Raw genomic sequence first — 26,320 nt, 5'->3', positions numbered from 1 at the left:
ATGCCAAATGTCAAAACAAGATCAAGGGTGTCATTAAAACTGGGAGTTGGTTTGTTAACATTTTGAGGAAAAACAACTACCGTAAGTCTAACAATGAGCTAAGTGCTGAGTTCAGGCTGTCCTTCTCATCATCTGCATGGACATTAGAGTCACCCACTATAATGATTTTATCTGTACCAAGGACCAAGTCAATCAAGAACTCTGAGAATTCAGATTAAAAAAAATCATTGTAATTAAATTTAGCAAATTCAAAAGCTGAAAAGCTTCTTTTCCCTCCAGTGAAACACTCCTTGAAGTTTTTCTTCACTTCAACCTCTGGAGTGTGGGACATCCCAGAGCTCGTGGGTTCTGCAGCGGTTGATGAAGTTCAGGTGGGTTACTGTGACAGCAACATCGGAACGGCTGAACCTAAACAGGACTGGATGAGAAAGTTCATGAAAGAAAACCCACAACAACTGGAGTATTACAGAAGCGAATGCCATGAAAAACAGCACTTCCTAAGAGCCACCATTGACACCTTGATGAAACGCTTAAACCAAACCAAAGGTAAGATATTTCTTTAATATATGTTTTCACTACTGAAATGTGTTGTCCCTCTGTTGGAAGATGCTGCACTAAATATCAGCCCTTCTTCAGTGTTTTTTAGAGCCAAGCTTAATGACTTGCAGCCACTTCTACTACATTGGTGAAACTAAAATCTGTCCAACTCAAAACATTTGCAGGCAGAAAAGCTGGTGGCTTTATGAAATTATTTACTGATGAATTAAATTTTTGGCTAGAATTTTCCTTAGAGGCACATAATTTGAATTTTCCTCACAGAGTTCTCCTGTAAGCATTAAATCCTGGACAGCCAGTTTCTCACAATATCTGTATTTACTGACACTGTGTATGAGAGTTTCATGGACATTACAACAGCTTGATGGAATTGCCTAAAGCCCGGTAATGACTTCTCTATGTTGATTCAGACAGATTCTTGTAAGATTGAGAGCTGCGCATCAGATGTGATCTCAGTTTCATGCTCCTCATTGTACTTCAGTCTGAGGCCCCCTCCTGTTCCACATCAGTTATACTCTATCTTGTTATACAGTGGTTCCTCACTGTTACACACCCGTCTAGGGGGAAGGTGCATAGCATAAGTTTGAAATAAATAATACAATATAATAATATTTTCCCAGCACCCCCCCCCCCCCCCCACACACACACACAAAAACGATTTTACAAGGTTTTTTTTTAAAAATAACAAAGTATTTATTTACAATATTTTACGACTTAAAGAGGCCACTGCATGGGCTATTCATTCAAAACAAACAAAAGCTGGATACAAACTAAAGAGGCATTTTTAGCCCTCAAACAAAAGAGAATATCCAATCAAAAAACACAATAAGCGAAAAAGAGCTCTAAATAAGTCTGGTAACAAAAACATAGCTAGTCTAATCTAACACAGATAACTACTCTAAAGTTTGGAGGCTAGGAAGACACACAAAAGGGGTGCTGCTGTCAAAGTGGCTCTCCTCCTCCACTGCCCGCTAAAGGTGGGCGGATCAATCCAAATATTGATAATATCGATCCCAGCGTGGGTATTGATATCGAATGATACCAGTGCTGCGATATCGATACTTTAGTTTCAGTTTCTGTCGAGTATGTTTGAACTGATGCGGCTTCAATGAACAGCTCTGCCTGTCAGAGATCCTCCATCTGAGGAGCAGCTGCTAATCCTACTCTTGTGATTGGATGTTGATCGTCACGTGACTCGGCGGTGCCAGACAAGCAAGCAAGCAGGCTCAGCTGCATCATAAATCATAGTGGTGGAAAGTATAACTTTAATTTCTTCCGTGGCTCTGTCAGTCTGTTCCTGTCTAATGTGTAAAATGAGCTGTTTAGCTGTTGTATGTTCCTCAACCACCACTAAGGAAAGTGGAGGCAGAAAAGAAGTCTGACTGAGACACAGCTGATGATCATGTTATGGTACGGTAGAACTGAACCCAAAGGGAGAGCTACGCAGAGCAGGCGGCAGACAGGTCGAAATTAAACAGGTTTTATTCAAAGAATGAATACCAAGTGACTATAATGTCATCACTGGCCAGAAACTCACAACCGGAGAGGGAGGGGGGGAGGCAGGCTCCCGGAGGGGCGACAGTAGAGGGGGGAACGCATTGGCGCTCACGGCGATCTGCGGAGCGCGGCCACGTCCTGCAACTCATCTCATTCATGCAGATCACCTGCAGCGGACGTGACAGATCAGACTGTAGGAAGACACTGAACCAGAGACAATTACAAAGACTAATGCTGTAAAAAATTTATTAAATTAATTTACTAATCGTTCATCACAATCATGATTTTTAGCTTCTAACCATGATAAGAGAACAACTGACCACGGCCTTTAAAATTTAAAAATGCGCTCCCCTCTTAGAATAGGTAACACTTGCTGTTTTCTCAGCTCACAGAAAACAACATATGGACAAAATCAATCACTTTCATACTGGACTAATCTGAAATGAGGACACTTTATCTTACTCTTTTAAATAAGTAAATTTAAGTAAATTTTGCTCTCACACTTGTTTGATCACTCAGCCACTGAGCAGCATATAGGCTACCGTTGTCTGTGCTGTGAGGCGTTCAGGGAACATCGGTAAATATCTCTCGATAAGCAACCAGGTGGGACCAGATGGGTGCCATGAACTTACAATGTGTATCATACTTTATTATCAAAGACAAAAACTGGGGGGGCAAGAAAGTATCTTAAAAATCTACTACTGGGAAAGTTAATTCAATTCAATTCAATTCAATTCAATTTTATTTATATAGCGTCAATTACAGTCAAATTGTCTCAAGACGCTTTACAGAACCCATATGCCTGACCCCCAGAGCAAGCCCAAAGGCGACAGTGGCAAGGAAAACACCCTTTTAACAGGGAAAAAACCTTGAGCAGAACCCGGCTCTATATAGGGGGGGCCCATCTGCCTGCTGGCCGGGCGGATTGAGAAGGACAGAGGAGGGCAAGGGGGAGGGATGAGAGGAGAGGGAGGGGTGGGAAAGCAAGGGAAGTACAACACACATTTGGATACATGTATGACAGGATATGTGACACAAAGTATAAGCTAACATTGAAAACTGACTCATAGTTTACTCTTATGATGTACGGCTCTGACATTAAACATACTGCATATATAGCTAGCAGTAAAATTCAAACAGTATGTAGATTAGCATAACAAGTATAGTGAGGGCGATGCAGAGTTGACTGGTGGAAAAGGGGAGCTGGAAGCGGAGGGCTGGAGGAAGGCAAGCAGCAGCATCCCACAGTGGACATGGTGGAGACTGGACCAGCTGGTGGAACATCGACCACAGATCTGAAGCATCCAGCTCTGGGACCAGGGACACTCGGAGAAATAGCACAGGGGGAAAAAGAGTGAATGTACTGCAATAACGGTATACATATTAAATGTAAAGGTAGATAGAGAAGGGCTCAGTGCATCAAGAGAAGTCCCCCAGCAGCCTATAGGCCTATAGCAGCATGACTAGGGGCAGAACAAAGGGACGTCCAAGAGGGAGTCAGCTGTGGAAACGAAGACACAAGCCGAACCCCTGTGGGTCACCCAGTCAGCCCTAACTATAAGATTTGTCAAAAAGGAACGTTTTAAGCCTGGTCTTAAAAATAGTGAGGGTATCTGCCTCCCGAACCCAAACTGGGAGCAGGTTCCACAAGAGAGGCGCCTGATAACTGAAGGCTCTGCCTCCCATTCTACTTTTAGAAATTCTAGGAACAACAAGTAAGCCTGCAGTTTGAGAACAAAGAGTTCTACTAGGATAATATGGTACTATCAGATCTTTAAGATATGATGGAGATTGGTTATTAAGAGCTTTATATGTCAGGAGAAGGATTTTAAATTCTATTCTGGATTTAACAGGAAGCCAGTGAAGAGAAGCAAGTATAGGGGAAATATGATCTCTTTTGCTAACTCCTGTCAGTACTCTCGCAGCAGCGTTTTGGATCAACTGTAGATGTTTGAGAGAGCTATTTGGACAACCCGATAATAAGGAATTGCAATAGTCAAGCCTGGAAGTAACAAAAGCATGAACTAGTTTTTCTGCATCACTCTGAGACAGAATGTTCCTGATTTTTACAATATTACGCAGGTGAAAAAAGGAAGTCCTACAGACTTGCTTTATGTGTGAGTTAAAGGACATGTCCTGGTCAAAAATAACTCCAAGATTCCTCACAGTAGTACTGGAGGCCAACGTGATGCCTTCCAGAGTAACTATTTGCTTTGAAAGCGAGTTTCTAAGATGTTTGGGGCCAAATACAGTGACTTCAGTTTTGTCTGAATTTAGCAGTAGGAAGTTAAAAGTCATCCAGGTTTTAATGTCCTTAAGACAATCTTGCAGTCTAGCTAACTACAATTGTGTGTCATCTGCATAACAATGGAAGTTAATACAGTGCTTCCTAATAATATTGCCTAAAGGAAGCATGTATAATGTGAAAAGTATCGGTCCTAAGACAGAACCCTGAGGAACTCCATGATTAACTTTAGTATGCTCAGAAGAGTCATTGTTGACATGCACAAACTGGAACCTATCTGATAAGTAGGATGTAAACCAGTCCAGTGCTGTCCCTTTAATGCCAATTGAATGTTCTAGACGCTGTAATAAAATTTTGTGGTCGATTGTGTCAAACGCTGCACTAAGATCTAACAAAACAAGTATAGAGATTAGTCCATTATCTGATGCTATGAGAAGATCATTAGTAACTTTCACCAGAGCCGTTTCTGTGCTATGATGCACTCTAAAGCCTGACTGAAACACTTCAAACAAATTATTCCTTTGTAAGTGTTCACATAATTGATTTGCAACTGATCTTTCCAGAATTTTAGAGAGAAATGGTAGGTTGGATATTGGTCTATAGTTAGCTAACACATCTGGATCTAAAGTGGGCTTTTTAAGCAAAGGTTTGATGACAGCAACCTAGGGCTGGGCGATAAATCGAATTAATTCGATTAATTCGCATTTTTAAAACCTGACGATTTGAAAATTTGCGAAATCGTAAAATCGAAGTGAGCTTAAATATATAACAATACAGATTCTTCTTCTGCCTTTCACGACTTGTGCACTGGCATTTGCTTCCGCCTCTCATCTCCTTCCGCCAAAACACTCACACCCCCGTCATGGCGGACAGAACAGCAGACGAAGAGTTGGTCGCGAGAAAAGGGCCTCATGTTACATCGATTATATGGAAGTGGTTCGGCTTTGACAAGACTGACACAGAGCAAACTACAGTCATGTGCAAGGTTTGCAAAAGTACTGTGAAAACGAAGAGTAGCAGCACAACTAACCTCTTTCAGCACCTCCGGCAGAGGCATCCTAAAGAATGGGAAAAGTGACCGCAGCTACGGGAGTGCAGCATAGGGTTGCCACCCGTTCCTTAAAATACGGATTCGTCCTTTATTTGACTATTGTAGTGTCCCGTATTGATTTAATACGGGACGCAATCCCGTATTGATTCAATACGGGATGCTAATTGTTCCGTATTTTCATAAATGTCCCATACACGTCTGTCACACACGCATCAAAACTGCATAATAAACAAAATAAAACACACGAAATATTAAGGGCAGCCAGTTTCATCTTCCTTAGACCTAGGTAGCGAGGACCCGATGCGAGGTCCAGCAGGTCTGTTTGCCGGTTCTGCCCCGGGTTTCCTGGTTACAGACGCTGCTGCTCCCGCATGTTTAAAAATGTCTACACCCGAAACTCCACCACATCCAAAGAAGCAAAAACGTTTTCAAAAGCACAGACAGGAAGACTGGAACCCTGGCAATAGGTACAGGGCAAACTATGTTTTCTGTTGCTCATAGACTAGCTGAAGTAAGGCAGCATCAGGAGACCAACATGTAAGAAACATGAGAACAGAGAGAACCCAACCAGCAGGTCACAGTTTATCATCATCTAATCATCTCCTGAAGTCCCTTTGGTAAGAGACATCAGTACATGGTTGTGAATTTACCAGAGGATGATTATAGTCAGATTAATGTGGCCGTAGACTCTGCAGTATTTTAGTGACTCAATAAATGCCTAAGTTGTTTAATAGTATTTTAAATGCTTTTGGGTTTTTTTTATATCATTTATTTAATAGCCTATATGTGATCAATAAATGGCCTTTGCCTATCTAAAGAAAAACTCACTCAGAACTCTGATATGTTAACGGTACTAAATAAATAAGTCAGTAAATACATTCATACACACATAAATAAGTTAATACATTCATAGTATTAAGAAAAGATTTAGATGGGAAAAATATCTGTAGAGAATTTCTTTTGTCCAGTATTCTGTATTCAGTTTTTGCAGAATCCAGTATTACACACTGGTTGGTCATTACATTTTATTAGTATGGTTTCACTGTTTAAAATGATGCCACATCTTTTTAGACAGAACCTGTGATCATAAAACAATACAAAACTCTTAGTATTGTGTTAATAAAGCACTTAAAGCTTGAAGTATGACTAAATGCTTTTTTCAAAATTAAATAAACCACTCCTTGGGTGGTTGTTGCCCTGCGTTTGGTAAAGTTGGAAAGATATTCACAGATTCAAACTTCCAGCATCAATAACTCATTAGATGTAGGTTGTCAAAACATAAAGGATGCCTCTTTTCCATCGTTGTAAGGCAGATGCTGTGCTACAAGCCCAGTTTTATCAAAAGTAGCTGTCTTTCAAGTTGCACAAATAACATTGGTGTCTATGAGCAGCCGGTTGTGAACAGGGACCGCCTGCAAATTGCAAAACTGCTGCAACAGCGAAGAGAGACACAAATATTCAATAACCTCATTCTGATACACTGTTGTGTCACCAGAATCACTGCAGCCTTCAACTGGCTCCAGTTGACACCAGTGTTATTCCTGCAGCTTGATAGACAGCTACTTTGATAAAACTGGGCTTGTAGCACATTGTCTGCCTTACAACGTGTCATGGTTATGGTCTTGCTTTTGCCTTTGTTTTCCACTTATCCTTCCTTTTCTCATTTTTTGACCATCTGTGTGTGTTTTGGTTTGTGTGTTTGTCTCCCTCTGTCTGTCGTCTTCCTCTTCTGTCTCTCTCCCTGTCGCTCGTCCCTTGGCTCTGTCAGTTGATTACTTCATCACTCTCAGCTGTTGCAATCAGCCCAATTCAATTCACCTGGTCCCTTCCCTTGTTATTTAAGCTTTGCCATTTTCCTTCAGTCTTTGCCAGTTCATTGTTTACCATTACACACCACCATTGCCTCTGTTCCCCACCTGGACTACGCATGTTTTTGGACCCTTTCTGCCTTTTCCCTTCTTGGATTTTCCCCCCCTGGACTCTACCCTTGGATTACCTCAATTTATGTTTGCCCCTTTCTTTGAGTTCCTCTGTTTGTAAGTACTTCTCCTCGGCCTTGTTATATTTTTAGTCCTGAAGGATCACAGCCCTAGTTAATTTGTTTGTTTTTTTCCTCGCTGCCTTAGTTCCAGTCACTGTAGTTGTGTTTTGGCATTTTCTTTAATAAAACCTTATTTTACTCATCTATCTGTCTGTCTGCCTGCTGCTTGGGTTCACCGGCCCCGTTGCGTGACGCAACGATGGAAAAGAGGCATCGTTTATGTTTTAATAATTATGTAACAAAAATCGATTAAAATCGTAATCGTCGAAGATGACTAAAAGAAAATCGAGATTTTATTTTTTGGCCATATCGCCCAGCCCTACAGCAACCTTAAAAGCCTGTGGTACATAGCCTGTTACTAGAGAGAGATTAATCAGATCTAACATTGAAGAATTGATTAAAGGTAAAATCTGCTTGAAGAGTCTAGTTGGGATAGGATCTAAAAGACATGTTGATGGTTTGGATGTAGAAACTGTTGAAATTAGTTCAGAGAGACATATAGGAGTGAAGAATTCTAAATATTCATCAGGTCTAACAGCCAATTCAAAAGCATCTGTTACATTTGTAGGAAGCGCCAGATTAATTTTATCTCTAATCATAACTATTTTATGTGTAAAGAAGCTCATGATGTCGTTACTGGTTAGAGGTAAAGGAATGCAAGGTTCAACGGAGCTCTGACTCTTTGTCAGCCTGGCTACAGTGCTAAAGAGAAACCTAAGGTTATTCTTGTTCTCCTCTATTAAAGATGAATAATAAGTTGTCCTGGCATTACGAAGAGCTTTTTTATAGATTACTAGACTATTTTTCCAAGCCACATACACTTCCTCTGAATTAGTGGAATACCACTTTCTTTCCAGCTTTCGGGATGCCTGCTTTAAAATCCGCAGCTGGGAATTATACCAAGGAGCAAGTCTTCTCTGAGATATAACTTTCTTTTTTACAGGTGCAACACTATCAAGAGTTGTACGCAGTGAGGCTGAAGCATTATAAACATAATAATCCACTTCTGTGGGGGTAAAATTATAATATTTGCCTTCTGATTTATCAGTAAATGTTGCTGAAGTAAACAGAGAGGGTAGTATTTCCTTAAATTTAGTTACTGAATTGTCAGACAAACACCTACTGTAATGATATTTGTTCTCAGCTGCTATACAACCCTTTACTTTAAATTGAAATGTTATAAAATGGTCAGAAAGAAGAGGGTTCTGGGGAAATACTGTTAACTCTTCAATTTCTATGCCATAAGTCAGGACAAGGTCAAGAGTGTGATATATAACAACAAATAAAACTGGTTTCTGAGCTTTCAAATTTGGATGAGAGAGACTAAAGGTCCTTACACACCGGGTGCGTTTTTTACGTGCGTTTTTTTTCGGACGTCAATATTTTTTTTCGAACCTGTATCCTGTCAATACACGCGTTCACATCGGCAACGTTTTCTCGCTCAGCGATTTTGCGGCATTTATTTTTTCGGATCATGGTCGATTTTTCTAAAGTTTCGCATTCTTTGTGACCACTTCTGACCAATCAGATTGCGTGTTGTTGCGACGTCCCATTCACCGGCATACAACATACTTTTCAGTGTCAATTGCGTTGATGTCACGGTCATCAATTAGGTCTTGGTTGTTACCTTACGTTTATGGATTATAGTTTAATGTTGTGCTTACCCAGTACTGGCCCCGACTCACATTACAGTACATGATATCAAGACAGACATCGCAACGCATCTAATCAGAACTGAAAATAATCCGTCCGGTGTTGTTTTCTGCTTTTAGTATCTGTGGCATATGGTAGATATTATTATTATTCATACTTTATAGTAGAAGAAGTGAAGAAGATGTGGAGGAATTTGAGGGACACGTACGTGAGAAAGAAGAGAGAGGAGGGAGAAATGACGAGGAGTGGCCAGGCAGGTGGAAAACAGAAGAAGAGGTGGAAATACATTACGGCAACGTCTTCCTCCCCTTCGGAAAGTCGCAAAAACGCATCGTGCTTGATATGTATGGATAGGTGCGTCAAAACTCGCATCCGAATATTTCGCAATTTCGCATCGTTTATTCGCATCGCTCCCGGTGTGTAAGGACCTTAAGAGTGAGATTTTCAAATGAGCTGTAATCAGGTTTAGGCCTCTGGTTCAATTTTAAACTAGAATGGTAGATTGCTGCTACTCCTCCTCCTCGGCCTGTGATTCGAGGAATATGACAGTTAATATGACTAGGGGGAGCTGATTCGTTTAGGCTAACAAATTCTTCCTGCTGCAACCAGGTTTCAGTCAAACAGAACAAATCAATCTGGTGATCAGTTATCAACTCATTTACTAACAGAGATTTAGATGAGAGAGATCTAATATTTAACAGACCACATTTAATTATCCTGTTTCTTTGCTCTGTTGAAATAGAGGTATTAATTTTTATTAAATTTTTATGGTTACTATTACGTTTGTATATTTTTGATTTGTTTAATTTATTGAATTTTGGTGGTCGGGGGACAGACACAGTCTCAATAAAGTTAACTGAATTACTGGAGGGTGACAGCTGTGAGGAAAGTGCAGAGAGGTGTGTAAGACTACAACTCTGCATCCTGGTCTTAACTCTGGGTTGTCATGCTTTAGGAGTACTAATAAAATCAGCCATATTCCTAGAAATGAGAGCTGCACCAGCCAAAGTGGGATGGATGCCGTCTCTCCTAATCAGACCAGGTTTTCCCCAAAAAGAGCTCCAATTATCTATAAGGCCCACGTCGTTTGATGGACACCACATAGACAACCAGCGGCGAAACGACGACATGCGGCTAAACATGTCATCGCTGGTCAGATCAGGCAAGAGTCCAGAGAAAACTACGGAGTCCGACATGGTTAGTCTTGAGTATCGGTATCGATAACGGCGACACTGGTCAGATAAGATAAGATAAGATAAGATAGACTTTATTGATCTCACAAAGGAGAAATTTACTGTTACAGAGCTCTTAGGAACAAAAAACAGAGGAGTGCAAAAGTCACGAAAGGTGCAAGTACAAGATAATAAATATTGCACATAATAACAACTACACATATAGTCTGATGGCAGTGGGGATGAAGGACCTGCGGTAGTGCTCCTTCTTGCACTGAGGGTGTCTGAGTCTCGTGCTAAAGGAGCTGCTCAGCTCCACTACAGTCCGGTGCAGTGGGTGGGAGCTGTTGTCCATGATGGATGTGGGCTTGGCCAACATCCTCCTCTCGCCCACCTCCATCACAGAGTCCAGTGGGCAGCCCAGGACAGAGCTGGCCCTCTTGATCAGTTTGTTCAGTCTCTTCCTGTCCCGCTCTGTGCTGCTCGGGGCCCAGCAGACGACAGCGTAGAGGAAAGCAGAGGCTACCACAGTGTCATAGAAAGTCCTTAGTAGAGGTCTGCACACTCCGAAAGACCTGAGCCACCTCAGAAGGTGGAGGCGACTCTGGCCCTTCTTCTACAGAGCATCAGTGTTGTGGGACCAGTCCAGTTTATTGTTGAGGTGAACACCCAGGTACTTGAAACTGTCCACTGTTTCAATGTCCTGCCCCTGGATGTTCACTGGTGGATGTGGGAGTGTCCCTCTCCTGAAGTCGAGCACCATCTCCTTCGTCTTACTGGTGTTGCGGCACAGGTGGTTGTGCTCACACCAGTCCACAAAGTCCATGATGACCGACCGATATTCCAGCTCGTTCCCCTTGGACGGGTCCTGTATTTACTTGGTATCAGATCGATACCAAATCTTGCAGTATCGCACACCACTAGTTTTTAGTGTTATTAGTGTAATAGGCCATTTTCTGTTTACATTTTTCTTGCATTTTATGCACTTTGGTTAAATTATCATAATTTATTTATTTTGGTTGCACTTTTTGTTATGTATTACACTTGAAAACAAAATCTGTTCAGTTGTGATGTGTACGACTGCAATATTTATTTGAAAGCAGTGCATTAAAGTTTTATTTGCATAAATTATTGTGTTTTTTTAACAGTACAAAATATCTCTGAAATATTAGAAAAGTATTGAAATCGATATCGACATGAACTATTTGACCAAAAAGTATTGATATTGTATCGAATCCAAAAAAGTGGTATTGACCGATCCCTACTGCCCGCCGCCAAGATTTTAAAAGAAGCAGCAGCCAACCAGCATCGTCCGTCAATCGCCTCCTGCACACAAAGATCCACACACACAGACAGACCGCTCACTCCCAGATAACAGAACAATTCCAGAACTACAAACACAGGAAACACATTATCATACGGCCACAGCCATAACACTCACCATATTGCAGTTCACTTCGCCAGGTCTCATTGTATCACAAATTTCTATTATTGGCTTGTTCTGCTATTCCGTGTATTTAGCGCCCTAACAGGAACTGTAGTGTGCAACTGAGCTCACCAAGATCAGTAGCACACTACAGCTCCAGAGAGGGCGCGATTGAGCCAATAACAATAAATACAACCAAATTACAGCAAATGGAATTATTTACCACATATACAGTTACACCTGGGCTGCACAGCGGCTTGACGGTTAGCACTGTCCCCTCACAGCGAGATGGCCCCTGGTTCGTGTCCCGGCCTGGCCCTGGGATCTTTCTGCATGGAGTTTGCATGTTCTCCCTGTGCATGCGTGGGTTTTTTTCCGGGCACTCCGGCTTCCTCCCACAAATATGCTGAGGTTAATTGGTGACTCTAAATTGCCCGTAGGTGTAAATGTGAGAGTGATTGTCTGTATATGTAGCCCTGTGACAGACTGGCGACCTGTCCAGGGTGTCCCCTGCCTTCGCCCGAGTCAGCTGAGATAGGCTCCAGCCCCCCCACGACCCTAGTGAGGATAAAGCGGTGTATAGAGAATGGATGGATGGGACAGTTACACCTGCTTGTCTCTGAAGGTAGCATTACCTGTAAGTGTTGTCTGCACATTTTCTAGTCCTGCCAAAGTCATCTAACCTAGACTGTTTGGATTACATTAGATTTAATTCTATTCTCTTGAGAATTCCTCAAGCGTCTTAGTTTGGCTGCACGTTTGTGTCCCTTTTCATCTGCTGTCAGCTAACAAAACCTTATAGTCCTGGAATTTGAGGTCTGCTTTCAATCCAGGCTTTCCTCCTTCATGGCAGCTGTGAGACAGTTGAATTTAAGTTCAAGCAGCTCTGCTTTGCTTTGTCTGCTCACTACTAAAAGTATGTTGGTGCCCTAATTTTATGGGCTCCTTCCCAGCGTGATCAACCCAGTCATTGTGCAGCTCTGCCTGTCTAGAGCCATCCATCCCATATTCTGTGTGGTTGGTTGCAACCTCATGATTACATCCCTGCATGCTGCAATAGATGTCAGTGGTAAATTGACAAAATTTACTGTTAGGAATTCACTCTCAGTTTCCCATCATTCTATGCTTCTGTCTCACTTTGATCCATCCACAATTTTAGGATGATGATTGTCCGCAAGTTGCTTTCATTGGGCCAATAACAGCTGCAGTAGGCTAACATCCTCTGTGTCAGTAACCAGTGTGTCTGTGGTAAAACAGTGGGGCTAATAATTTATGGAATAAATTTCTATCATAATTCAAGAGCATTTTAAATTGATTTGAGGGCAGCATTTATCGATTTCATTCTCAGATTTCGTGATATTGTCTCTCAGAACTCTGCTCTCGCGCTCAAATTTGCTCTGCGCGTGCTCAAACTGTGTTCTCGCACTCGGTTACGATGCTGCTCGCGCAGATTTCTTGCGCTCAAACTCAAACTCTTCCTCTTGCTCTCACAGAACTTCTGTTCACGGATCTCTGCTCTGCTCTTGGATTTTTTGTGTATCAATGCTGTCAACCAATAGAAGGCCGGCGAGCTTTGACCAATCACATTATCCCTGTTTGTATACGGTGCGTTCGCTGTTTTTCCGAGGAGCATCGCATACGGGCAGGCACTCTTTCAACAGGTTTTATCCACTCCCTACCTCCAGGGCTGTAATAAATGTGATTTCTTTTATTTTTTTGACCACTGTTGGAATAAAATATCATTCAATACATACAACAGCGTCCGAGCTTCTCATTAAAATGGTTATATTGTATAATAATAGCGGCATCGAACACTGCTCTTTGAGGTGTGCTGGTGGAGAAAACAATGTCACCATCCTGAAGCTAGCGGGACTACATACTTGATACTTCACACAGCAGCAGCAGAGGTGCAGATGTTGTAGCTGAGAAAGTTTGCAGGTTGCCACTTCTTTCATTCCCAAAATAGTAGGGGAGTCAGATTTTGTTAAGTGACCCAACAAAATCTGACTCCAGATTTGATTTCATATCATACAATCTGCACAGTTAACTCAATCTGCATATTTCTGTTAAAGTCCTAGTTTTGAAATAGTCTGTCTGTTCTTAATCTGCCGTACTGTGATCATTTAGCCCCTTATTTTATTATTCTGTTCTTACAGACTGTAATTTACTATTTAAAAAAAAAAACTTGTTGTGATTTGGTGTTTTAGCTGTTGTAGCAAACAATTTCCCAGGTGTGGGATAAGTAAAGAAATTCAATTCTATTATATTGTTAACTGGCCCAATAAAAATAACAACAATAACAAATGACTTTATACTTAAGAACTATACTTATATTAAAGACTTTATACATAAGTACCAGACATATTTTGATGCCATATCTTGCATTCTTAGGGGAGTCCGATTTTAAGTAAGGAGATATAAAGTTTTCTCAGTGAACAAATATTTTATTGACACGTGTAGAACACTGATGGAATATGAACAATATTTGGCGATTACACCCTGTCCTGTCCTGATGTCCTCATAGGAGTGAAGCTGAGAGTCGCGTAGGATCCCCCCGATGCCATTTAGGGGCTGAATCCCAAACCGCCCCCTACACACTCCCCCTCCACTACCGAGTGTCACTCCAAAAGAAGTCACACTCGCAGCTGTGGAGGGCACCTATTATTGAAGGGGGAGGGTATAAATACGATCGTCAGGAATGGGATGCCCTGTCGCCTCACCGGAAAACGGAAGACGTCATCGCCATGGTAACACAAAGACGCCTACTGTGCATGGCTGTAGCGCTGTGGCACAGGTTGCAACTATCAAGGATCGCTGCTGCTTCCAGAAGACGAAAGCATCCCACTTTTTTCACTCGCATGTTTTCCAATCCTATTGTCTGGCATTTCAAATCCAACAAATGAATTCTGTCAGTTGTGTTCAAATTTTAAGGTGTCAGGGGATGCACAATTAAATCAAACGTCAGCAGAGAAGAAGATTTGTTTCTTTTGTTTTATCTTTTTACACCACTCTTTTTGTGATGTTCTGTCAGTGTGAAAAAGGCGTTGGAGAAATAATGGACACATGTGGAACTTGCATCAATATGTTGTTTCCTCCTCCATTTCGACGTTGCACTTCCTGAAAAAGTTGTCCAGAGTGAGCATCGATGCAGACTCGCTGTTTAAGGGCTGAACAGTCCACTCTCCCTCCTCACTACGCGGTTTGGGACGGCCCTTAATATGGAGGGCCCTCCGCGGGAACGCGCAAACGGAGGGATAGTGTGTAGGGATAGTGTGTAGGGTGCGGTTTGGGATTCAGCCAGGGTGTGCACATATGGATGAGAAGAGGAGGAGAAACATGTCACCTAATCATATTTAACAGGAAAACACATTTGCAGGTCGGTACTTAATTACATTTAACCCAAAAACAACAGCAAAAACAGTAAACGTACAACAGAAAACCCGTCAAGTGGCCACAGAGTGAAACGTAAGTCGCGCGCGTTCACGCGAAGAGGGAGTCAGATTTTTCCGGGGAGTGTGAAAATTGCACAACACCGGTCCATTTTAGCAAGCCACCTGCTGTCCCGCTAGCTTCAGGATGGTGACATTGTTTTCTCCACCAGCACACCTCAAAGAGCAGTGTTCGATGCCGCTATTATTATACAATATAACCATTTTAATGAGAAGCTCGGACGCTGTTGTATGTATTGAATGATATTTTATTCCAACAGTGGTCAAAAAAATTAAAGAAATCACATTTATTACAGTCCCGGAGGTAGGGAGTGGATAAAACCTGTTGAAAGAGTGCCTACCCGTATGCGATGCTCCTCGGAAAAACAGCGAACGCACCGTATACAAACAGGGATAATGTGATTGGTCAAAGCTAGCCGGCCTTCTATTGGTTGACAGCATTGATACACAAAAATCCAAGAGCAGAGCAGAGATCCGTGAACAGAAGTTCTGTGAGAGCAAGAGGAAGAGTTTGAGTTTGAGCGCAAGAAATCTGCGCAAGCAGCATCGTAACCGAGTGCGAGAACACAGTTTGAGCACGCGCAGAGCAAATTTGAGCGCGAGAGCAGAGTTCTGAGAGACAATATCACGGAATCTGAGAATGAAATTGATAAATGCTGCCCTCAAATCAATTTAAAATGCTCTTGAATTATGATAGAAATTTATTTCATAATGATTTTCCATTTTTCTGTTGTTCATGATGGCCTTCCTTCATCTGCACACTCACTGTCAGGTCACAGCAACAAGGCTGTCCAGCTGGCACATAGGGTCAAAAAGGGAAAACACAAACACATGCATTATTAAAACATAAAAACGGATGAAATCTTCACGAAATAGGGACATTGTAGCAAAGAGAGATCACACTGCGTTTGTACATCAAGATGGATGAACAGCAGAGTGAAATCTGTTGCAAGATATCCAGGAGATCTTTGCCCACAAAGACAGGAAACACAACAAACCTCTTCCACCATTTAAATGAATTGTGTTACCATCCCAACAAGTTAACAGAAAACTTAACTCTGTTCCACACTGTTGACACTGAATGAAGCCCGTTGTGGTAACATCAGTTCTAAGGAGTCACTCTGTCTGCCCGTTTGGTCATTAGTGGGTAGTCACACTTGGTTTTCTGTGAGTCAAAAGATTGTTGAGATGATATTTGTGTCCATGTCAGTCAGCCTTAACAGTAAACCAATAAAATCTCCTCTGTGTCTCAGGTGCCCACATCCTGCAGAGAATGAGTGGCATAGAATGGGATGATGAAACTGGAGAAATCAGGGGTTTTAAGCAATTTGGATATGATGGAGAAGACTTCATAGTGCTGGACTTGCAGACGCTGACATGGATCGCTTCAAAACCAGAGGCATTAATCACCAAACACAGATGGGACGCAGACAAAGCTAGACTGGAGACCAATAGAAACTACTACATGCACATGTACCCCGACTGGCTGAAGATGTATGTGCAGTACAGGACGAATTTTCTTCAGGGAACAGGTAGAATTACACAACCTGAGATACACACAGTTATGTACTTCACCTGTTTCTATCCACAGGAGCATCCAGTGAAAATGAAACATTGCAAAGACAATATTACGATCCAGCTGTCTAGGATCAACTAGGCAAAGCAACAAAACAGTGTATTATTGAAGTAAAGCAATTTATTGCTTATTGATATAATTAATAAAAGAAAAGGTAATAAAACAAAGAAAACCGTTCTGATGGGTGCTGCTAACTCAAAGAATCAATTAAAACCAAGTTATAGCTAAAACAAAATCTAAACTAAACAACAAAACTGAACTCTGCGACCGAACTTCTAGACATGATAGCAACTAAACGAGTGCCTTTAAAGCAGTGGTTCCCAAATGGTGTGCTGCGGCACACTGGTGTGCCGTGGGATTTTGTGACAACCATACATTATTATTGCAATACACAATTACAGAATTTTTTTTTTAAATTTACTATATCACTGCTTTGTATACACTCATTTCATAATACAGAGGCAAACTACCTAAAAACAATTCTTCAGAAAAAAAAACTCAAAGAGAACTCATATTTCGCGGGTCACGCAGTTGCGCAGGTTGGAATTATGAGACTGACACCTTAGGGAAATCAAACGAGAGCGAAAATGGAGCGATTTCTTGTGCAGAGCAAACCACCAACCATCAGCACAGAGACTGCCGACGACCACCGAAAGAAAAGAGAAAAAAAACTGTCAGCAGACGGTATCATGACAGTTACCTGTCATATGGCTTCACTTGGACCGGGGATGTCAACACTCCCCAGCCCAAGTGTGTTCTCTGTCGGGAGAAGTTAGCTAATGCTAACATGGTTCCGAGCAAGCTGAAGAGGCATTTGGAAACCAAACATCCCTCCCATACTGGGAGAAACTTAGCCTACTTTAAAAGAGCACGGGATCTAAACCAGAGGCAGCAACATCGTTTGTTGGATTGTGTGAAAGTGTCTGAAAAGGCAATGGAGGCTAGTTACGTCCTGGCTGAGCTTATCGCAAAACAAAAGAAAGCTCACACAATAGCGGAGACCCTCATTCTCCCCACTTGCCAAAAAATTGCAGGTGTCATGCTGGATCCAGATGCCGCAAATGAGCTTTCCAAAGTGCCGTCCTCCGATAATACAATCAAAAGACGAATAGACGACATGTCAGAAGACATTGAGCAACATTTAACAGAGAAACTACAGGCAAGCGGCAGATTTTCTCTCCAAATAGACGAGTCTACTGACATTAGTGGGGCTGCCCAACTCCTGGCAAACATCAGATATGTTGATGATGACTCTATCAAAGAAACTTTTTTCTTCTGTAAAGAAATAGAAAGCCGTACTACGGGAGAAAATATATTCAGAACAATCTGCGTCAGTCTTTGCACAGATGGTGCTGCATGCATGACGGGGAGAGTGAAAGGATTCATTGCCAAGGTAAAAGCAGAAAACCCACATATTGTGACAAACCACTGCATTTTGCATCAAGAGGCATTAGTTGCCAAAACCATGCCCTCGGAGCTGACTGAGGTGCTGGATCAGGCTGTGCAGATGGTGAATTACATCAAATCAAGACCCCTGAAATCTCGCCTCTTCTCCCAGCTGTGCGCCGAGACGGGATCCGACCACCAATGCCTGATCCTCCTGCTCCAACACACCTGATTCAATGATCAGCTCGTCATCATGACAAGCTGATCATTAGTGATGGTGAAATCGAAGCTTCAAGAAGCAATGAACCACTTTGACACATCTGCTTCAAGAATGACACATTGCTTCGAAGCATTTGACACAACCAGAAGAGTGACATCTGCTGGTCCTGTGTCAGAACTGCACCTAAGTGGAAAAAATGAAAAAGCCTCAGGACTGCTTTTCTCACACTGCTTTGTACTTGTAATAAATGTTTTAAAACGTTATATATGTATGTTTGTGTGCATATATGTGTAACAGAAACACAACACATCCAGAGAGGTATACTATGAAGCCAGTTTGACATAGCTGGGCTTTCTTTGTGTTAGTTGGCTCAACAAAACCTCAGTCAGAGTTAACAGGTAACACGAAGGTAGTTATCAACTTTCTTTGTTAACTCAGACTTTCTGCTGTCCACTTCATGCATTCACATAAAAGGAGATGTTAAACTTGTTATTTGACTCTTCTTCTGTACAAAATGATGCAATCATATGTAGCTGCTTCAGTCAGCAGGTTATTGTAATGGAGAAAAATGAGGAATATAAAAATATGTGACCTTAAAAAGCACTGCTACTCCAAATGAAGCAAAGCAGTGGTAAAAAACTGGTAAAAAAAAAACAAAACAAAAAACTTTTAAATGTGTTTGTATATTAATTTCACCAATCAATGCAGCTGATTTACCGAACATTATCGCAGAAGTTCAGACTCCATACACACGTGGACAAAATTGTTGGTACCCCTCAGTTAAAGAAGGAAAAACCCACAATTCTCACTGAAATCACTTGAAACTCACAAAAGTAACAATAAATAAAAATTTATTGAAAATTAAATAATCAAAAACAGCCATTACTTTTGAATTGTTGATTAACATAATTATTTTAAAAAACAAACTAATGAAACAGGCCTGGACAAAAATGATGGTACCTCTATAAAAGATTGAAAACTATTTGACCAGAGTGACATGATTAACTCAGGTGTGTCATTTAATTGACATCACAGGTGTTTCCAAACTCATAATCAGTCAGTCTGCCTATTTAAAGGGAGACAAGTAGTCACCCTGCTGTTTGGTGAAAAGGTGTGTACCACACTGAACATGGACAACAGAAAGCGAAGGAGAGAATTGTCCCAGGACATCCGAAAAAAAATTATAGACAAACATCTTATAGGTAAAGGCTATAAGACCATCTCTAAACAGCTTGAAGTTCCTGTGACAACAGTGGCTCATATTATTCAGAAGTTCAAGACCCACGGGACAGTAGCCAACCTCCCTGGACGTGGCCGCAAGAGGAAAATTGATGACAAATTGAAGAGACGGATCGTTGGAATTGTATCCAAAGAGCCCAGAGCAACCTCCAAAGAAATTAAAGGTGAACGCCAAGGCCAAGGTACATCAGTGTCAGATCGCACCATTCGTCGTTGTTTGAGCCAAAGTGGACTTCATGGGAGACGACCAAGGAGGACACCACTGCTGAAAAAAACTCATATAAAAGCCAGACTGGAATTTGCAAAAATGCATGTTGACAAGCCACAAAGCTTCTGGGAGAATGTCCTTTGGACAGATGAGACCAAACTGGAGCTTTTTGGTAAGGCACATCAACTCTATGTTCATAGACTCAAAAACCAAGCATACGAAGAAAAGAACACTGTCCCTACGGTGAAACATGGAGGAGGCTCAGTAATGTTTTGGGGCTGCTTTGCTGCATCTGGCACAGGGTGTCTTGAAAGTGTGCAAGGTACGATGAAATCTGAAGACTATCAAGGCATTCTGGAGAGAAATGTGCTGCCTAGTGTCAGAAAGCTTGGTCTCAGTCGCAGGTCATGGGTCTTCCAACAGGACAACGATCCAAAACACACAGCCAAAAACACCCAAGAATGGCTGAGAGAAAAGCATTGGACTATTCTAAAGTGGCCTTCTATGAGCCCAGATCTGAATCCCATTGAACATATGTGGAAGGAGCTGAAACATGCCATTTGGAGAAGACACCCATCAAACCTGAGACAACTGGAGCTGTTTGCTCATGAGGAGTGGGCCAAAATACCTGTTGACAGCTGCAGAACGCTCATTGACAAATACAGAAATCGTTTAATTGCAGTGATTGCCTCAAAAGGTTGTGCAACAAAATATTAAGTTATGGGTACCATCATTTTTGTCCAGCCCTATTTCATTAGTTTGTTTTTTTAAATAATTATGTTAATCAACAATTCAAAAGTGATGGCTGATTTTGATTATTTAATTTTCAATAAATTTTTATTTATTGTTACTTTTGTGAGTTTCAAGTGATTTCAGTGAGAATTGTGGGTTTTTCCTTCTTTAACTGAGGGGTACCAACAATTTTGTCCACGTGTGTATATGTAAATATGACCTGTATTGAAGTATATTCAGGTCTGACACTGTTACATAATGCAGGATATCACTGTAATTTGAGGCCAAATCAAAATGAAATTAATGTTTCTAATTAAACATTCTCTGTAGTAAATACTAATAAATTCATTACATTTCTAATCTGTGTTTCATCAGCTGCCATAGTAGCAGAAATAAACATAAAAACATATTTATATAATTTCTGCATCACCAACTAAATACATGTTGGGTTCCCATGGCAACATGATGCATACAGTGTGTGATACTGTAATGTCTTCATTCAGTGGTTTTAGTAAAGTACAGATCAACAGGTTTACAGATGAAATATTTCCTTCAGCTGAGAATCTGTATCACTCATAAATAATCGCTTATTATTAATGCTTTGGTTAAAGGGAGATGCTTCTTACAGCTGATTGAAATCTGAACTCTGAACAGAACCTGTTCTGGACCTGGTTAGCTCCACAGCATCAGTTACCATGGAGATCTATCAGGTTTAAACAGAACCAACTTTTTGACACTGAAAACTCTGACTTTAGGCTCAGCATACCAGCTAATCCACTAATCTCACTTCCTAGTAGAGTCTTTAGATCTGTCATGTTCATTTAAGACTCATCAGTTTCTCTCTCCAGATCTTCCCTCAGTGTCTCTCCTTCAGAAGACTCCCTCCTCTCCGGTCACCTGCCACACTACAGGTTTCTACCCCAACAGAGCCGACTTGTTCTGGAGGAAAGATGGAGAGGAGCTTCATGAAGACGTGGACAAAGGAGAGATCCTCCCCAACCATGATGGAACCTTCCAGATGAGTGTTGACCTGAACATCTCATCAATCACTCCTGAAGACTGGAAGAAGTACGACTGTGTGTTTCAGCTGTCTGGTGTCAAAGATGACATCATCACCAAACTGGACAAATCAGTGATCAGGACTAACTGGGGTAAGTCAGTCAGAACAGTGGAGTCTAGAAATGAAACATATTTATCCCTGTTCTGAAGTCCAGATGCACTCTGAGGTTTGTGTTTTGGTTCCAGTTCCTCCATCAGGGTTTCCTGCTGGTGCTGTCATTGGAGTAGTTGTAGGTCTGCTGCTGCTGCTGCTCTGCATCACTGGACTCTTCATGTGGACAAAGAAGACTAACGGTACACAGTAACACAAGATCAGCTGTCCTGCCTTCACATTCAAAGCAGAAATCTGTGAAACTTCTTTATGGCAAATTATAGATCCATCATTTTAACTACAGTCATCTCTCATCTTTGTTTTAGGGTTCAGAGCTGCTAACAGTAAGATTTTCTGATATTTACTGTCGATCTGTAATCAGTCTGATCTGTTGGGTTTTAAACTCTTTTTTTTTTAGCCTCAGATTCTACAGACAGTAATTCAGATCCTAACCGATCACAGTGAGTATGTCCTTGTTTCATCTATGCATTGATAATATTTGCTCTTCTGTAAACACCAGCCTATTACACCTTTTAATTGTTAGTATCTGATAATTAGTCATGTATAATGAATTCTACGCATCTGACCAGTAATTTAACTTGTTCATTTCTTAATCTGTCCTGACAGACTCTCAGACAAGGCTGGAGGAGGAGAGTAAACTCCAGTGAAATTGGGATTCCCTCAAAACCTTTATCTTACAGCGTATTTGATTCTGTTTGCAATTATTAAGCCTCTACAACTAACCCAAATTGGAAACAAAACATGTGGACACTTTAAATGTTTAGTGTCTTATCCATCATGGAGAACTATAAGACGTATCTGATTGGTTCTAAGTTCTCCAGCAGAACAAAGAGTAAAGAACGATCTTCAATAAACAGATGTCTTGAACAAGAACCAGCAAGAAGAACAAGGAACCTGCATCAGATGATGGAGCCTCTATGGAATCACAGTCAACAGAGACTGAAACATGAGGACAGAAATAAGAACAGAGCCGCAAATCTATATTATTGATAAGGTGTTGATTATTAGTAAATTGAAACAGTTAATCTACAAACAACTTTTCAAACTCAAACATCTGATCTCAACAACTCACTCTAAATGTTAATAACTCATAGTTTTACCCACAATGTAACTCTGGAAAAGAAACAACATATAGCTGTCACTTTATGGTCATAATTCTACACAGAGGAACACTATAGCCACAGGTACAAGAGCAACTTTATATGATTATTGTCACAGTTTGAACACATTCTGCATTTCTGTAATAGACTGCTTCTTCTGCTCAAGGATAAATATCTATGAAGGATGTGTTAGCCAAAGGTCCTATGTGTCTGCTGTATGTGGGACGTCTCTCCACAAACCCTGTGTTGCTCTGTGTTGTTTCTTGGTGTATCTGGGTGCAGGTTGTCATGCGGAGAGAAGAGGATCAGCCAGCAGGGGTCGTAGTTGTGATGGAGAATGGTTTGAATTGTTGCCAGTTGTTCATGCACAGACAACCTTCAACAACAGTGGGGAAAAAAATAACATGTAGTGAAATATGGCGCCCTCTGCAGAACACTTGTAAACAACGGTGTCTTGGAAAGGACAGCTTGTAATGTTTGGATCAGCACAACAACAACATACAGTGCTACACCTCCACCTAGTGGTGTGTTTTAATTACTGTCTTACATACGGTTTACAGATTATAAACGATGTCTACTTGCTTGCCATCACTGTCCAAATACATATTGGTGTCATAGCGGCTGCTGTTGTATTTGTTGTATTTGTGGTATTTTTCTCTCTTTTTTCTTTCTCCTTTATGTCTCCTGCTCAGTTATCTGCTGTGCTCTGCCTCAAATATCAAACACCGGATATTGAATCATTAACTCCAGTCCACAGGTTCTTCCACAGATCCTTTAAATATAGATTCCCCGTATGGCATAAAGCTGCACAGTGTCTTGACGGTTAGCACTGTCCCCTCACAGCTAGACCATCCCTGCTTCGTGTCCCAGCCTGAGCCTGGGATCTTTCTGCTTAGAGTTTGTATGCGTGGATTTTCTCTGGGTTCTCCAGTTTCCTCCCACAGTCCAAGAACATGCTGAGGTTAATTCATAATTCTACATTGCCCATAGGTGTGAATTCAGATGTGATTGTTTGTCTCTGTAGCCCTGTGATAGACTGGTGACCTGACCAGGTGTCCCCTGCCTTCACCCTAAGTAGCTGGGATAGACTCCAGCTCCCCATGACCCTGATGAGGATTAAGTGGTGAAAAGATGATGGATGGGTGAGGTAGAGGCTTATCTATGTTTTTTTTTTTTTTTAAAAACAGTAGTTTCCTTGCGTTTTCTGGTTTGGGTAACTCCTTTTGTATGACTTTTATCTATTGTTTTTCAAAATATTTACCTGCATATTAAGTGTTTGGATGTTGTTTGTTCTTTTCTCTTTTCTTTTTTCTGCTTCCTTAGTTGGATTTGTTTCTATGCAGACAGATCACCTGTTCATTACCTTTGGCTCACCTAATAAAGACTTTGATTTGATAACTTTCATCTAATTTCCCACATTCAGCTTTTGGGTCAAAATCAGACCAGTGTACCAATTTGCAAGCTATGGTTTTTCTACCAAAAATTTTTAATTCATGGATGCAGAGAGCTGATTTTTAAATATTGATCACAGCTAATTTGTGTTTTGAATAAAATGCAAAAATAAACTAAAATAGACACACTAAATATTAGGAAAACAGAAGATTTCATTAATTGCACAGTGGGGAAATCTGCAGTGTTACAGCAGCAACGGGGAAAGTGCAATGTGTAGAAAACATCACTAGAAAGTTAAAATGAACCAAAATCGTACATAACACGTGGACATTTTTTAAAGCACCTGATGTGTTGTGAAGCATGGAGATATGAGATCCCAGAATCAGCCACAAGAGGGAGACTCTGACAGAACAACAGCTAAATAAGGGAACATTGTGATATTATAACTTGTGACTTATGATCAGATTATGCCATAACCTAATGGATGTGTTTGAACTCACCAAATGTCTATTTGTTACGTTCCTTGATTTTGAAACAGTGTAAAAATCAGAAGAGTGTCTCACTGTAAAAAGTGATGGTTTGATTATTTTTGAAAGATTGTCTTGAGAGTCTTTGTTTTAAGCAGTAACAAAGTCGGAACAGCAACTCACTGTGACAAATGATGTTTTTGGTTACCATAGGAAACTGATGTGTTTGATAGATTTGACTGAAATGAGGAACTTATGCTTTATGAAATGGGAATGATTTTAAGAGAGTTGATTACAATGAAACTAAGATGTTTTAGAAAGAGTTCTGATAACTGTTAAACTAAAGGGTTTTAACCTGGTAATGAGATAAAAAGTCAAGAGCTAAGGTGAACTAGGGTCAAGTGTTCACAGTAAAGATTAAACTCAAACTAGATTAGGGATATTTATAAGTCTGTTCACATTGTCCAAAAGATTGCACAATGGAATGCCAGCAACATTTGGAGGCTGACATCTGTTTCTCCATTTCCTGATCAGGAGCCTGCTCTGAGCTGCAGACAGGACAGATCGAGGGGCAGATAGTTTCAGTTCCTTAAAAGTGGAGGTGTCCATGCAGTCGGTGCATGGTACAAGTGTGCGAGTTGGGAGAGGGTAGAGATGAAGTTATTGCTCAAATTAATTTAGTATGAGATCATTGCTATGTTAATTAAGGGTGCAGTCATTGCATATGCAAAAGGTTCAGTTCACTTTAAATTACACCTGATCGAGACGCAAGTTGGGAGTCGTTGGGTGGTAGTCGCTCGATGCAAACCAGAGTAGAAATGCCCTAAGCAAAGGGGATTTTATCACGCAACTCGGATGGGGGATTCAACATGATCTGCAAAGGAATAACTGTTCTATTGGAATTATGGACGAAAGTACTGCTTTTTCTGCAGTGTTTGAGGATTACGGAACTGTGATCTTAAAAATAATGCTGACTGAGGGAACATTACTGAACTCTATTTTCCCTGTGAGGAACAACACCAGAATGGATTAACAAAGTTTTTACTGGCCCAAACAACCAAATTGGATACATGCAGATCTAAATCTGGTCCGGACCCCCGTCCACTTCCCCCCGTGCCCCGGCGAGTGTCAAAGGCTTGTCGGGTTCCAGGTGAGCAGTCGACTACAGCCAAGCCAGCTGCTCTCTCCCTCCAAATTATGTAATCTGGGTGATTATTACTTCTCTTTTATGAAAGCATAGTTCCACTTATGAGTCATGTTAAGCCACTGAAAGAATTAGGCCTTTAATAGTAAATGTGTCCAAGTTATAAATATGCAATAATATGCAGATGTAAACAATTTATGAAGAAAAATGCAACCTTAGGCATGTCAGTAAGATTGAAATGCAAACCCTGTTTTAATGACTAAACAGGCAGATATTCAAACCCCCACCCCCAATAAAAAGTACAATACATTACATCAAGGCTACCCTTACAAATTCCCAGTTAACACTACATTGCAAAAGGCTCTGCCACTTTACCTAGATTCAATGTAGGGTTTGGAAAGGAGGTGGAAGGTGCACCATCAACAAAATGCACAGAGCAGACTCGGTTGTTCTTGACTGGTGTCCAGTTTTTACGTTCTTCCTGTTCACTCTGGAATAAATACAATTTTTGGATATAAAACTTAAAATGATAAAAAATAGTGAAAAGGTATAAACCCAATAAAAATTAGGCTGTGTGTATGCATGACAAGTTACAT

General features: G+C 41.0%; 3 protein-coding genes and 2 long non-coding RNA genes across 8 annotated transcripts in view; 4 read left to right on the top strand and 1 right to left on the bottom strand.

Moving 5' to 3' along the window:
- The window catches only part of LOC110947454 (BOLA class I histocompatibility antigen, alpha chain BL3-7-like), a 349,371-nt gene that overhangs the window by 84,637 nt on the left and 238,414 nt on the right, over positions 1 to 26,320 (bottom strand). The gene's annotated exons all lie outside the window — the stretch shown is intronic.
- Positions 1 to 26,320, top strand: part of LOC110946460 (major histocompatibility complex class I-related gene protein-like) — a 204,188-nt gene that overhangs the window by 60,600 nt on the left and 117,268 nt on the right. The gene's annotated exons all lie outside the window — the stretch shown is intronic.
- Positions 1 to 26,320, top strand: part of LOC110969857 (major histocompatibility complex class I-related gene protein-like) — a 273,081-nt gene that overhangs the window by 156,163 nt on the left and 90,598 nt on the right. Inside the window, exon 7 of one of the 4 annotated variants that reach the window (XM_051956041.1) lies at positions 21,927 to 21,944. The exons of 2 other annotated variants lie outside the window; for them this stretch is intronic. In XM_051956041.1, the coding sequence (XP_051812001.1) occupies positions 21,927 to 21,944 (18 nt within the window). Of the gene's footprint in view, positions 1 to 21,298; positions 21,362 to 21,926; positions 21,945 to 26,320 lie in introns of all 4 variants that reach the window. One more of the 4 variants, XM_051956042.1, reaches the window with a different exon arrangement.
- On the top strand, positions 22,018 to 24,125 carry LOC127536261 (uncharacterized). Its single transcript, XR_007945253.1, has 2 exons — positions 22,018 to 22,061; positions 22,228 to 24,125. It is a non-coding gene; the product is annotated as an uncharacterized LOC127536261 (long non-coding RNA).
- Positions 25,184 to 26,320, top strand: part of LOC127536259 (uncharacterized) — an 8,581-nt gene continuing 7,444 nt past the window's right edge. The window contains exon 1 of the long non-coding RNA XR_007945251.1: positions 25,184 to 25,730. This is a non-coding gene — a long non-coding RNA (uncharacterized LOC127536259). The remainder of the gene's footprint in view (positions 25,731 to 26,320) is intronic.

The sequence above is a fragment of the Acanthochromis polyacanthus genome, chromosome 11, assembly GCF_021347895.1.
Source record: "Acanthochromis polyacanthus isolate Apoly-LR-REF ecotype Palm Island chromosome 11, KAUST_Apoly_ChrSc, whole genome shotgun sequence".
Taxonomy (NCBI): Eukaryota; Metazoa; Chordata; class Actinopteri; family Pomacentridae; genus Acanthochromis; species Acanthochromis polyacanthus.
This window is presented reverse-complemented; position numbering and strand designations above follow the sequence as displayed.